At 36.2% G+C, this 15,374-nt stretch overlaps 2 protein-coding genes across 2 annotated transcripts in view; one reads left to right on the top strand and one right to left on the bottom strand.

Annotated features, from left to right (window-relative positions):
* LOC106874131 (myotrophin) overlaps positions 1-12,765 on the bottom strand; it is a 26,890-nt gene extending 14,125 nt beyond the window's left edge. Inside the window, exon 1 of the mRNA XM_014921744.2 lies at positions 12,595-12,765. Coding sequence (XP_014777230.1) covers positions 12,595-12,663 — 69 coding nt within the window. The 5' untranslated portion in view covers positions 12,664-12,765. The remainder of the gene's footprint in view (positions 1-12,594) is intronic.
* A 252-nt stretch (positions 12,766-13,017) lies between these two features.
* Positions 13,018-14,210, top strand: LOC106874126 (glucosamine-6-phosphate isomerase 2). Its single transcript, XM_014921741.2, has one exon. It carries the CDS (start codon positions 13,140-13,142, stop codon positions 13,947-13,949), a length of 810 nt encoding a protein of 269 aa, XP_014777227.1. The 5' UTR covers positions 13,018-13,139; the 3' UTR covers positions 13,950-14,210.
* Positions 14,211-15,374: the final 1,164 nt, after the last annotated feature.

The following is a 15,374-nucleotide window of genomic DNA, read 5'->3' as shown; positions in this document are numbered from 1 at the left end:
TATATATATACGATGGTCTTCTTTCAGTTTCCATCTACCAAATCCACTCACAAGGCTTTGGTTGGCCTGAGGCTATAGTAGAAGACACTTGCCCAAGGTGCCATGCAGTGGGACTGAACCCGGAACCATGTGGTTGGTAAGCAAGCTACTTACCACACAGCCATGCCTGCGCCTAGTGTACTTTGCATAAAAACACTAGTTGCTGCATAGACTTTACCTGCAAATTGAAAGACCAAATGGACAACACGTGAGTGAGTTTGTTACAATTATGACTGTAACCCTAACAGTACTAGACGTGTCCACATGTTGAATCATCTCTGAATAACATCCAGAACATTAAATATAACACTGACTGGCTCTCGTGCCAGTGGCACGTAAAAAGCACCAACTGAGCGTGGCTGATGCCAGTACCAACTGACTGACCCCCGCGCTGGTGGTATGTAAAAAGCACTACCTGAATGTGATCGATGTCAGGTCACCTGATTGGCTCCTTTGCCGGTGACAAATAAAAAGCACCCACTACATTCTCGGAGTGGTTAGCATTAGGAAGGGCATCCAGCTGTAGTAACACTGCTAGATCAGACTGATACCTGGTGCAGCCGCTGGCTCTCCAGACCTCAGTCACACCGTCCAATCCATGCCAGCATGGAAAACAGACATTAAGCGATGATGACGATGATGATGATGACTGTATAATCGTATACACCTAGTTCAGACAAACACAAAAAGTAGAAAGATAGAGATAACATAATCATCAGTAATCTCGTTAATCTTCAAATCCTAAACACAGCCAGCCATCACTCACAAACAGGTTAGTGTGGCTCAGCAACATGTACCATGCTTTTGGTAATTGTTTGAGGTACCTTTGGTAATCGCTTGAGGTACTTATACAGTACAGAGCAGATACAGACACTCACTTGGCCGCCAACCAATTCACATGTGGAGCTCATGTGGAGCTCATGTGGAGCTCATAAAACAGCCCCAAAACTGGTGACATCAACATCATCATTTAACATCTGCTTTCCATGCTGGTATGGGTTAGATGGTTTGACTGGAGCTGACAAACTGGAAAGTTGTACCAGACTCCAGTTGTCTGTTTTGGTTTGGTTTCTATGGCTGGATGCCCTTCCTAATGCCAACCACTCTACAGAGTGCACTGGGTGCCTTTTATATGTCACTAGCACAGGTGCCTTTTACGTATGAAGAAAAACCAAACAGTATCCAAGTAAGCAATCCCCACGGACTATATACACACATATATAACAAGCTTCTTTCAGTTTCCAGCCATCAAATCCACTCCCAAGGCTTTGGTCATCCTGGGGCTGTAGTAAGACATTTGCCTATGGTACCACACAGTGGAACTGAACCTGGAACTAAGGGATTGGGAAGCAAGCTTCTTAACCAGACAGTCACGGTGCCAAATAAGAACAACAAAAGTACGAGGCAGGGAAAGAATATGCAGCCTCTGCAGATTGCCAAACTGCATCTAAATGGTAAACCATTCTGTATAAGTAGGCTGAGGAATAGCAGATCTGTCAGACTGGATCTGTAAAATACACCAAAGCATTTGCTGACTTGGATTAATTAACAACATACCAAACCAGTTCGGTTTTCTTCTTAAAAGAATTTTATTAAAAGAATCATAAAGCATGCAATGATGAAATCTTAGAAATCTATAAATAAAACACACAAGTTATTAATTTATTTCATAATTAGCAGCAGCTGGTTTAAGTTATTCATACTGCAGATGGTGAATATTTTAAGGCATGACTGAGTGGTTAAGAAGCTTGTTTTGCAACTCTGTGGTTTGGGGTTCAGTCTCACTGTGTGGCACCTAGAGCAAACCCTGGGCTAACCAATGCTTTGAGAGTGAATTTCGTAGACAGAAACTTTGTGGAAGCTGATCATAAATGTATTTGCGTGTGTCCCCTCACCACTTGGCAACTAGTGTTGGTTTGTTTATGCCCCACCCCCTATATCTTAACACTTTGGCAAAGACAGACAAGTACCAGACTTAAATGAAAAAACTAGTATTGGAGTTAACTTGTTTGACTAAACCCTTCAAGGTGGTGCTCCAGCATGGCTGCAGTCCAATGACTAAAACAAGTGAAAGAACTAACCAATTCTAGATTCTGTATAAGGTTTGCCAAACACAACAATAAGGACAACTTCAAATAAGAGAATCAATATTACAGATTTAGCTTAATTGCGCTCACTCACACTCACTTGCTCACTCACTCACGCATGCACACTCACACTTGGCATAATAGATATAAACCGTGAACAACGTCAAACAACAATGAAATTAGTCATGAAGAAATGTTAGATTTCCTTCAAAAACAAAAAAGAAAGAAAAGACAAAAAAAAAAATGCAGCAAAAGAAGCGAGAAGTGGGAGAATTAAAGTAGCGTGCCAATTCTAATTTTGGCATTCTGACACTTAAAAAATTCTGTTGTTTTCTTGTAAGAAAAATTTTTTCTTGCAAAGCCTAAATTCTTCTTACCTGTCTTAATATTATTCACGACCAGTCACTCATTTAAAGTTATTTTTACAATAAATATCTGCCCTGGGGTATCTGGTTCCATTTACTCTGATAAATCTCAACTGAAGCAGGACATACAAGGCAGGAACAAATTTAAAAGGGGTTATTATATGGAGTTATGTAGTCACTTCATCCTACCCCCTCATCCAACCCAAGCCTCTATATCCCCTCACTTATTCTCACCACCCCCAATTGTCCCTTGAGGGAAGGTTCAGGCATCTCCACCATCATTTCTCTCACTTATCACTGTCTTTATCGCAAACTCATTTTTTTTTGTTTTCCAACTGGGGCAGCCATGTATCTACTCTTTAGCAAGATACCTATATTTCTCCCTTCTAAACCTTAAATCTCGCAACTGGGACAAAGTCACCCCCTGCTCACCCAGTCGAGGGTTTTTTTTTTTGGTCATACAAGGTATTTGGTGACCCTGTCAGTACTGGTGCTACATAAAAAGCACTGGTGTTGGGGCCATGTAAAAAAACATCCAGTCCACTCTGTAAAGTGGTTGGCATTAAGAAGGGCATCCAACTGTAGAAGCCATGCCAAAACAGACAATGGAATCTAGTGTATCTCCTGGCCTTGCCAGCTCTTACCAAACCATCTGACCCCTGCCAGAATGGGAAACGGACATTAACTGATGATAATGATGTAGTTAGCTCCTTTAATGTTACCTTCAAAACCCCAACCAAAGTCAAGAAATACCAGAAATATATTAAGGGCAGACAATTACCCAGGGCTGTCATCTGCAAGGAAAATAAGTTAGTGCCACCACAGTATACTGAAGATGAAAAATAAAATCTAATTAATGGTACTTATGTAGTAAGACTAACATCATCCTCATCATCTAATAATGTCCACTTGTCCATCCTTGCATGGGTTGGATGGAATTTTGAGGCAGATTTGCTACAGCTGGATGCCCTTCCTGTTGCCAACCCTCACCATCTTTTCAAGCAAGATTAATATTTCCTCATGGTCAGACGGGTTTCTTGAAAAACTGGGAACAAATATCACTGGTTTACAACTACCACATGATGTCAAGACAAGGGCACACACACACAAATTATAGTAGAAGACACTTGCCCAAGGTGCTGCACAGTGGGACTGAACCCAAAACCACATGGTTAGGAAGCAAGTTTCTTAACCACACAGCCAAACCATAACTTTAACAAAAAACCCTCCAAAAATAGAACAAGCTTTGGATGTTGATTCTATGTTCTTTTTGTCTTTTTCCCTTGATGCTCTATAAATACATTCTTTTGCATAGCTTCCCATTTTAGAGAACACTGATCACAGCCGTGGCTGTTTGTCTTGCATTCCAGCACGTTCTAGCAACAAAAGTGTAGAAACAAAATGAAGCAGGTGAGCCAATACAACGTCGTTTTAAGTCTGCTTTTCTATGTAGGCATTGGGAAATCATCATCATCGTTATTCAATTTGCCATTCTTGCAATGGGGAGGTCAAGTCAGTTCTTTGGAATTACTGCTCCACTCCTTAGATGGTTTGGGAACCATATCTCACTTGTATGTCCATGTTTGGCAGGTTTTCTAGACAGTTATCATGGTACTCCGTCGGTTACGACGTCGAGGGTTCCAGTTGATCCTATCAATGGAACAGCATGCTCGTGAAATTAACATGCAAGTGGCTGAGCACTCCACAGTCACGTGTACCCTTAACGTAGTTCTTGGGGAGATTCAGCGTGACAGAGTGTGACAAAGCTGGCCCCTTTGAAATACAGGTACAACAGAAACAGGAAGAGAGAGTGAGAGAAAGTTGTAGTGAAAGAGTACAGCAGGGTTTGCCACCACCTTCTGCCGGAGCCTCGTGGAGCTTTAGGTGCTTTTCGCTCAGTTAACACAACGCCCGGTCTGGGAATCGAAACAGCGAGTACACTGCCCTAACCACCAGACCATTGCGCTTCCACTCCAAACAGTAGTATAGATAGAAGGGAGCAGTCCACTCCGGGCACTGATTTTATTTCAGTAATTTTTTTAATAAATAATGAAGATTTGGAATATAAATTAACATGGAATTTTGGTGGAAGGCTTCAGATCACTTTAAAAGAGAGAACTGTTTGTATCATAGAGCTAGGGCCATTTTCAGGTGGGTTATGGCAATACTCATTTAGTCATCATGAAATGCCAAGACAAGGGGACAAACAGACAAACACATACACTATATATATACACATACATACATACTGTAGACTTATTTCAGTTTCTGTCAAACAAATCCATTCACAAGGCTATGGTAGAAGGCACTTACCCAAGGTGCCTCACAGTGGGACTGAACCTGAGACCACATGGTTGGAAAGCAAGGTCCTTAACCACACAACCAAGCCTGCATCTATAAGATAAGTCTTAAAAATGCTTATTCTTTTTGTTTTCTGAATAAAACTTAGCTTTCTGCTCCTTTATCCTTCCAATTGTCTTTTAAGAAAACCATACAGTCATAAGATTTTCTCTTTCTTTGCTAGAAGGAAGAACCATGAGAAGATGGCTGATTCTCACCCACAAGACTAAAGTACATTTGGAAAGATTAGTTTAGTAAATTTGTTCATAAAATTGATCTTTCTGAAAAAGTTGGAAAACTGAAAGTTTTAAAATTGTCTTTAAATGAATTCCTGTCTCCACTAACTTTTGAAGAATTAACCGAAACCTTGTAACACATGTTTGTTTTAACTTTTGAAAAGAGAAAAATTTCAACAAAAAACAAAAAGAGAAATTGTAAATGTTCTCAAATGAATTATGTTATTTCATTTACATTGTAGCAAACAATGAACAAATACTTGCAAAATATTAGTTTTGTCTATTTATAGAATATTTTTGTCTTATTTAACAAAATGTTAACAGCTGTTGTTTACCAACCAAAGCCCCTCCAAAAAAACAGTCTTCAGTGACGTGACATAATACTTAGATATTATTTTAGAAACTCCTTTACATCTGCCTAAAACACTTCCCTTTTGTTTGCTTGAATCCCCCTTCCCTCAAAAAAATAAAAGGTTTTCATTTCCATCTGCCTCTACCCCGCCTGCCTTGCTTTTATATTTACAGCTTGCTTAACCTCTCTCAGCCCTTAGATACATGGGGCGCAATTTCAGATAGTAAACAGATCTGGTGCTATTGAATCAGACCATTCTCAACGAGTTATCTAACTGGAAACATTGAACAACATTGTCATTATTTGCGAATGGTTTGTGAAAATATTGCAGGTGAGATAGAGTAAGGCAATGTTTAGTGGTTTAAGGATTATAAAAAGGTTATAAACAAGCACAGCCATGGCTGTGTGTGATTAACAAGCTCACTTTGCAACCAAGAAGTTAAAGGTTTCAGTCCCATGCCTTGTATGTGAATTTGATGGTCAGAAACTGTGTGGAAGCTTGTCATATATATATATATATATATATATATATATATAGTTATTTATAAGGGATTTCAATCTGGACAAGACACTTCTTTCTTAAGCTCTCTGCAAACATACAAATACACCAGACTAACAAAAGGTTCTGTGATTGGTATAAAATTCCAAATAATCCTAAGGCAAGGTCCAAAGTCGAAGTCCATCATCAGTTAATTTTGTAAATCCATGGTCGCATTCCCCAGTTAAATCGGGTCCCTCTTACACAGAGTGATATGCAAGAAAAGGGATAAATAATGAGCTTTACATGTGTAAATCCCATTATTTAGGCCTTTTCCTATATACATATATCATCATTTAATGTCCATTTTCCATGCTGGCATGGGTTGGACGGTTTGACAGGAGCTGTCGGCTGAAGAGCTGCATGGGCTCCAGGTCTTGTTTTGGCATAGTTTCTACAGCTGGATGTCCTATTCATATATGTGTGTGTGTGTCCCACCTTGACTACAGTCTAGTGACTGAAACAAGTAAAAGATAAAAGATTATAGAATAGCATAGAACAGACAGTAAATATAATTTCTTAATTCAAAGAATTCAAATCTTGCTATGGTCAATTTTGCTTTTTTTTCTTCTCAGAGGTCAATAAAATAAAATATCTGTCATATACTGAGGTTGATGCAAAAAGTTTTACAAAGTTGATCCCTAAGAGACAATGAGGTTAAATACAAGATGTTGCTTAGTCCCATCTATAAAACACAGACACACGCACATATATGGTGGGACATGCAGGTCTGTGGAGTAAGAGGCTCACTGTGACACTCTACTGTGCAACACCTTATTCAAATGTCTTTTACTATAGCCCTGGGTCAACCAAAGCCATATGAATGGATTTGGTAGATGGAAGCTAAAAGAAGCCCATCATATGTGTGTGTGTGTGTGTTCCACCACTGCCTGACAAGTGGTGTTGGTGTGTTTATATACTCATGACTTAGTAGTTCGGCAAAAAAGACCAATACAATAAGTGCCAGGCGTAAACGGTTAAAAAAAACTAATAAAGTAATGGAGTTGATTTATCTGAATAAAATTCTTTAAGGCAGTGCCCCAGTATGGTTGCATTCTACAAGTAAAAGACATAACATAAAGATATCAAAAAGTTCCTGATTGAAGGAATGTGTGCGTGTGTCTATAAACACACACACACACACACATTTATTTGTGTAAAGCTGCAATTATTAACTATAAATTAGAGTAATTATTTATCTTGGTTGTATTTTTGTCTCATAAATTTGTGATTGGTTGTAAACTATGAACATTTTATTATGAATGAATTCACACAACTTCCTTGCACTTATCTACAAAGCCTGTTGACACAGTCTTTGCTCAGAGTCTAATGTGGTAAATGAGATAAAAAAAAAACTTTCACATTATAAAACAATACTATCAAGAACTACAATTAAATAAACATGTTGGACATACAAGTCCTCTTCCCACACTCACATTTTCTTTGTTACACCTGATGGCCAGTTGCACATTCTAAAAGAATGGAGGCGTCAAAAATTGTGAAACTAGTTGAAAATTTTTGGGGGAGAAAAAAAAAATTATTTTCAGTTTCTGCAAGAAATTTTGTGTTTTAAATTAGAAAAAATTGGCTGATTTTTATTATCCCACCCATCTTTTGAGACAGGTGGACTTACTGGAATAGCTAACACTACCTCATGGAGAAGGAAAAGGGCAAGCAATTGGGGGTGCTTTCCTTCTCTAAAATAAGTTTTTGACCAAAAAATGCAATTTATTTTCCTTTTTGCTCTCTTTCCCCAATTTTTGCCTTTTTCCTGCAAATTTTCACTATTTCTGCCCCACCAAATATTATTTTCCCCATTTTTGTCCTCAATCCTATTCCGTCTCCTTTTTCATTAAATTTCTCAGGAAACAGCCAGAGAGAAAAAAAAAGAAAAGAAAAGAAGGACTAGAGAGAAGGGCACCAAACCGTAGTTATGCCTAAAAATTCTTATTGCTGAAGTCTTAAAGAAAAAACTGAAATTAGTTAAAAGTGAAAACGATAAAATACCCACCAAGTTGTCAACAGCCTGATATACGAAGGAAGCTAGTAAAAACACGAAGAGCTTAGAACTAGTTTACAGTATTTGATAACATTAAAACACGCCTCCCAATTTCAGCAGCGTATTATCAGGAAAAAAGTTTTTAGTTCATTAAAAGGAAAATTAGCTTATGGGAGGTCGGCCTCACTTTGCATATAGAACCCGTTATAATTTTTTGAGCCATTTTTTTCTATGTCCATTCCCTTTTGTTACCATATCGCTATGGAGATATACTGGCTGTATTTCAATTAATTTTGAAAATAAAGTAGAATTTAGTGAAATAACCGTCATTATCAAGTTGGAACATAAATTAAAGAGAAATTTTAGTGGAACCTTTAAAATCAGAAGATTTTAAACAAGAATTTTGCATCATAGAAGCAGGAGCGGTCTCTGGCGAGTTGGTCTTCGCCGACAACGTCCGCTAATGAAAGGATTGTCTTTGAATCTATCGCTTCTTGTGTGTACTTTGAAACAAAACTGAATGAAGACGCTGCCAGAGATCTTAATGAGAACATAAACGATTGGTTGTGCTCAACTAAATGTCTTTTAATGCTGTTATAGGAGTTCTCATGCCAGAGAATGAAATACCAGCACGTTAATGAACTGAAAGTTAAAAATAGGTTATTCTTCCAAAAGTAAAGCAAATTGCATTCTGCGGCATTTACCATTTAAACAAGACATATATAAAACTAATTTGTATCATGTGCACGATAGAAACGAAAACTAATAATTTAATAAAAGCACAAAGCTTTCACTTTGGCAGCTGTTATTTTTCTTCCAACATAAAATGTTTTCCCATACTTAACAGTTTTACAATCGTGACATAAATTTTGATGTAGTTGTAACAGTTTAGCCCTGAGTCAAATCATTATCAAAGGCATTCTAATTGTGATCAACCAGTCTTTATTTTCGATACATGTATCGAGGACTACATTAATACGGACAAACACATTGCTTTTAAAGTCAAGAGGAGGAAGATGTGATTTGACAGAGATTTGATTGTTATTTGAAATAACCACCAAGAAACACACTTAGCTCTAGTCATCAATGCTGTTAATTATGAAGTAGGTGGAGTGTCCAAAAAACGATGTGGGCCGACTAAGTATATCGTAGTACTTATAATTATCTCTTCAGCTTCCTCGACTTTTAAATAAATAGACTGCTGTGTGGCAGAATTAAAAAGCATTATATGATGGTAGAGAGAAAAAAACAAAATATGTATTGTCTTTTTGTCTCTGTTTTTTATAAGGTCACATTTTTTTTTCTCACTAAATGTGAAGTAGGATTATCCATACAAAAAAAAAAAAAGAATATGTGACATTAACTTTCGAATACTCGTGAAACACACGAAAAACTAGCCAAGTTTAAGATATTTAAAGTTACGAAAAGCAAGCTGGTTATAGAGGTGCAAGAAAAACCGGTGACATAAACGAGGGTGACTATTGATGGTTGGTGTGCTAGAAATAGCAGTAAAAATCTTCAAATTACATGCAACCGATTTTAATAGATTAAACACATTTCATAATGTGGCCCTGATAAAAAGAAACAAACTAGAGGGTCACAGACAAAATACCTTTCTTTGATCATAAATCTACTCGACCATGTTTGACATTGTCCCCTGAACAATCGTTACAAATGATAAAAAGTCCGAGCATGTAACACTAATTGATATTATTTCAATTATATTTCGTTAATCTAAAATAAATTCTTACTTCCATCCGAACTCCAAAAAACATCGTGGTAATTATTTTTAGAAAGTTCGTAAATCAAATAGAAATAAACGAAATCAATAATCAATACTAGTTACTGATTGATTGACGAAAGTGAAAGCAGAGCCATAAACACAAGGATGGTTAATAAGTTTTGTTTATAAAAGTCTTTAATTTGATGACTAACGTTTTAATAAAAACATAATTACTTCCTTGAAATATACAAGACTCTCTGCGGAAGCAACGACGTCAGGCAGTTGCTTCTTCTTAAAGACAACCATTTCGGTAATTCCATGCACAGCCTCAATAAACTGTATTCTGCTGATCTTTCTCACCTGCGTCATTAAATTGCTATCAACTTTATCCTATTTGCATTAAATATGTCTCCACTTCGAAGTTAGAAGTGACTCGGAAGTAACGAAATAGAAATAATCAGTTGAATACCATTCTAAATGCTAAATAAATTTTAAAGAATTTAAAGAGAATGAGGCACCCATTGGGTTAAGTACATGTAAGAGCGATCATTCCGTACCAGCTTTACAAACTTTAGTTGGGAGATATTGGTAGTTGCCGCCGAAAGCGAAGGCTTTATTATAATACAGAACAGACGAAATAAAGGTTAATTAAAAGTCCGAAAACGAACATGGACGTTTAGGAGAAACTTATGAAAATTATTTGGACAGGTAAAGGTTTAAGATATGAGAATAGAAATGGTGCGATGCTGCTGTGTAACATTACTATTTCCACTTGATCTGAAGACTCTCCATTTTTACCGGTCAACTTTTGGCGATTACTTAATTTCACCAGCCTTCTCTTTTCAATTGGACCAATTTTTAACTTTCATTTCTTATTAAAGACCTCTACTTATCAATGTTCTGTTTGTTTACTTTTTACATTCCGACCTAAAATAGTGATTTGCCCCTGTAAATGAACTCATCTTTTTACACAATCCTAAATAATAGTCCGTCAGTCTCTAAAGGTAATTTTGTATAAGAATGTAGTTTATTTACACAACGTACGACATATTGAAAGGTGAATCATCACATCCGCCCAATTTGTGTTTGTGAAGAAACCAAATATTTTGCCCAAATTGGTGTAAATTTGTCAGAATAGTGGCCATTAAAAATGAAAGTTGTTTCTCAGCTTTGTCAAACTAATAGCAAGTTGACAAAAGACATTTAAAATGTGGGTGAATGTTGTTCGCAATTGTCCATATCATAAAACGGTTTTATAAATGATTTTTTTCTTTTACTTAAAAGTCATTTATTAAAGCAGTTGTTTAATTGGGATATACCTTTTTCAATACTGTGAAAAATATCAGAGATTCTGTGAAAAATATCAGAGAATGAAAATTGAACAAAACCAGAACAGTTACAAACTGGTGTACGTTCTTGAAGAATATGTTTGTCATTGATTTGAGAGTCATCTGATAGTTATCAATGGAATTAATCCAGATAGATATGAACATCTTTCTGGTGGAATTAGACGAAACAAAAATATTTCTGTAGAAAATATACAAGAAGCCGATGGAGAAAAAAGCCACTGAAGGTGTAGTTTGAGGAAACGCAAAAAAAGAAAAAAGTTTCCTCAAACAAGCATCGGATAAAATAGACAGACAGGCAGATTTTATATGAAATAAAATATATTCTTACATTTGTTGTTCAATATGATGGATTAGAATCATTATTTGACAACTATTATAGAGAAGCACAGTTAGGATTTGGCCAATCCTTCTAACTGCCAGACACAAGGTAGAGTCATTTTGGTTTAATGCCAAAGAAAGATTGAAGTAGGTGAATGGTACAACTAAAGAACTTTTCAAGTTGTTTGAAAAAAAAAATGAGAGATGGTGAAATGACACATGAGAATAGAGGTGGTCGAGCATTTTAACAAGGTTATTTGTGTTATGTTGCACAATAATTACATATTTCATAGATTTGTTATAAATGATAATTGTTGAAAATTTCCTTTAATTTGTCTGAAATTATTATTGTTATAACAATAGTCATATGACAATATTGTTTTGCTTAAAATAATGCTAGAACATTATTATTGTTAATTTGTGAAACAGGAAAACTCCATATTGAGGGTCCTAGTTTACGTTAATATAAAAGATAGAAATAAATTACTTGTTCTCGTATTTGAACCCATAAAAAATATCAACTGAATATTTCCTATTATTTTTACATCACAATGAAGCTTCTTTGCTATCATTAGCTCCGCTAGAAATCGCTGCTAAACCTCTTACTCAGATATCTATCTACGAAGTCAGTGAAGATAGTGTGGATGTATAAAATACTGGAAATGCCTGGATGTCAGAAAGAAAAACACTAAACGGTACGTCCACCCCAATACCCAGCTCATTAAATCTGTTATAAGCTTGTCACTAATAATTAAGATTAATAATGTATAAATTTCTCTCGCACACAAATGGAAATTATCATTCGATGGTTAATTACTAATTAATTTGTTCTATTCAAGTTATATTTCAAAGTCCCGTAAAATGATGGAAGGTGATGTTTATGCCGTTCTTAAAAACATAGAAAATAATCGCCAAAATTCGTTTCAATTAAGAACCGAGGTGCGCGTTGGTTTTGAGAGGTAAAGGCATGAACATCACATCGTTTGATAACGTAGGGTACAGAGTCGGGTGGAAAGAGGACGGATTGATTATAGAGAAATAAATTACACGAGAGAGAGAAAGAAAGAGTAATGAATGTTTGTGGAGACATATTAAGGGGTGGAATATTCTCGTGTAATGACTAACAAACAGAATGGTGCGAGTGAAAGAGAGAAGCAATTGGTTGGGTGAAACATAAGGGTGGATTGTTAGTCATCCTATCAAACCGGGTATTTGAGATAAATGTGCAGTTGATCAACAACAACAAACCTGTTTTTCCATAATTTCTTGCACCCCATTTAAATCTCCGTTTTTGACACTCCAAGCAAGATCAGTCATGTTTAATGGTGTTGATGTTGTTCTTTCCTATCAAAGCTCGACTTGTTGCCGTCGTGAGAGGGACAAACGGAAACGGTGTAGACCGACACCGAACATACTTTACTTAGCTTCGTTTTGATTTGTTCCTCTTTGAAAAATAAACCAATAGGAAAAGTTTTCTCATAACTTACATAATATTTCATACTTTATTGTGTTTTTGCATTAAAATTTTATTCATTTCTACCTGAGATTATTCAGAATTTGTCAATTTTATATATTTTATTAATACAACTAATTTTAATAGACAAATGTTATGTAAAATATTGAAAGTAGAAACACAAATGGAATTATAAATGACGGGTTATTTTCTAAGATGAACACCGTATAGCAATATAAAGAGTGGAATGCGAAGGGAAGTAATTCTCAGTCTTGTTTCGTTGGACTTCATTCATTCGTCTCCGGTTTTCGTTGACTGACTCAGCTGTGAAGAAAGCACCATGCGTCTCGTTATCTTGGATACAAGCAATGATGTCAGCGATTGGGCTGCAAAATATATCAGGAGGAAAATTCTGGAATTTAAACCAAGTGCTGAGCGATATTTCACCCTTGGTCTGCCAACTGGTAGCACACCCCTCGGAACTTACAAACGATTAATTGAATTCCACAAAAATGATGGCCTTTCTTTCAAGTATGTGAAGACCTTTAATATGGACGAATATGTTAACCTTCCCCGCGACCACCCAGAGAGCTATCATTCGTTTATGTGGAACAATTTCTTTAAACATATTGATATAGACCCGAGCAATGTGCACATCCTGGATGGCAATGCTTCTGACTTAGTCAAAGAATGCCGCGAGTTCGAAAAAAAGATAGCAGAAGCTGGTGGCATTCAACTTTTCGTTGGTGGAATCGGTCCTGATGGTCACATAGCCTTCAATGAACCTGGTTCCAGTTTGGTTTCTCGCACAAGGGTGAAAACCCTCGCGCAGGAAACGATATTAGCTAATGCTAGGTTCTTCGGTGGAGATATCGATAAAGTGCCAAACATGGCATTAACTGTTGGAGTGGGCACTGTGATGGACGCCAAGGATGTCATGATATTGATTACAGGTGCACACAAAGCCCTCGCCCTGCACAAATCCGTGGAAGAAGGTATCAACCACATGTGGACCGTGTCTGCTTTTCAACAACATCCCAGCACGACTTTCGTTTGTGACGAAGATGCCACCTTGGAGTTGAAAGTGAAAACTGTGAAATATTTCAAAGGTCTCATGCAAGTCCACAATAAATTAGTTGAAGATATCTAAACAATTCGGTTATCAAATGAGGCCACCTTTTACAAGTCACAGGTTATCTTCCAATAATTCAACTGAGTCCGGACAATCCTGCAAGTGGTTTATTTTCCTCGTTTTGCCTGAATTATGAAACTTGAAAATTTATCTTTACAATTTTATTTTCTAAACATTTTGTTTTGAAAGGAAAAAAAATATTTTTCTATCGTATTACTCTAAAAATGTATATTACAGACCAATTAAAAAAAAAAATAAAAAACGCTGTTACTTAGATAATGTTTTATTTGCTTTATTGGGGACTTTGAACCTTTTTTTTGTTGTTGGTTTCGGTTTTCTGAATGTATGTATGTTGATATTTTTGCTTGCTTGCATTTTTTTGGTTTTACGTAAATAGATACATATGTTTGCGTTTAATTTTATTTCGTACTAAAATGCAGAATATTCTTCGATCTCCTCTCACTCACCACATACATGTGTGATCTTATAGCGAAATAAATTAATATCGATATTAGGTTGCAATTTATTTACATTTGACGGATATTTGTCAAAATGTACATAATTCTCCATCTCTTAAATATAGAACTGTAGGTTGCAATTGTTCTGAACACCAGTTCACCCTTTAGGATAAAAGGTAGGCAATCTTTAGTTATATCGAAGGATCGCCAAAAGGTATTCCTCCCCTCCCAGATATCCAAGACGATCCAATTTCATTTTTTAAAAGCCTTTCAATATGTGCGCTTTCTTATTGAATTCCACTTGAACGTAATATTGTCGGCTTCCCTTCCGTTTCATTCCATTTTAAAAATGCCCGTTATATATATTGACTTGCAGATACTTTCGAATAGTTTGCATGTTGGGGAAAATTTTGTATGTTTAAACACTTTATTATACAAAAGCATTGTCATTTTATAAGATTTTGCTGGCAAATTTTAAATTAACATTTGCATTAAAGAAAATTAATGGAGAACTTTCTAATTCTTCCAAATCTTAAAACTGTATTGAAACCATTTGTGGGGAATTTTTTTTCTTCGTTATCACAGCAACTGGTCTCACGTGACAAGGTTTAACGGAAATCCTCTTTTAATAATTAAGTAATCTAGTTTCACTATTCCCCTACTTTTTTTTCTTTCTGTGCGAAAGTAAAGAATACGCACACCCGGTGTTTAGGGTGTTTGTTATTTCCTCTACCAAATACTAGTTTCAACTTAGAATAACATTTTGTGTGAATTACAGAAATATCTGATTGACCATGCCTTTTTTCCCGGTGACCAGCACGAAATTGAACACTTCTTTCGTGGGGTAAGTTTACTTCAGTATTAGAACAGGTGGTTTCTATGGGGAAAAGATTTCTGAGGATTTGAAAAGGGAGCAGATAAATTGTTCTAATAAAATTAACATTTTTTTTTTTTTAAATGTCCACAAAATTATAAGCGTGCAAAC

The sequence above is a fragment of the Octopus bimaculoides genome, chromosome 7 (assembly GCF_001194135.2).
Source record: "Octopus bimaculoides isolate UCB-OBI-ISO-001 chromosome 7, ASM119413v2, whole genome shotgun sequence".
NCBI classification, from domain to species: Eukaryota; Metazoa; Mollusca; class Cephalopoda; order Octopoda; family Octopodidae; genus Octopus; species Octopus bimaculoides.
This window is presented reverse-complemented; position numbering and strand designations above follow the sequence as displayed.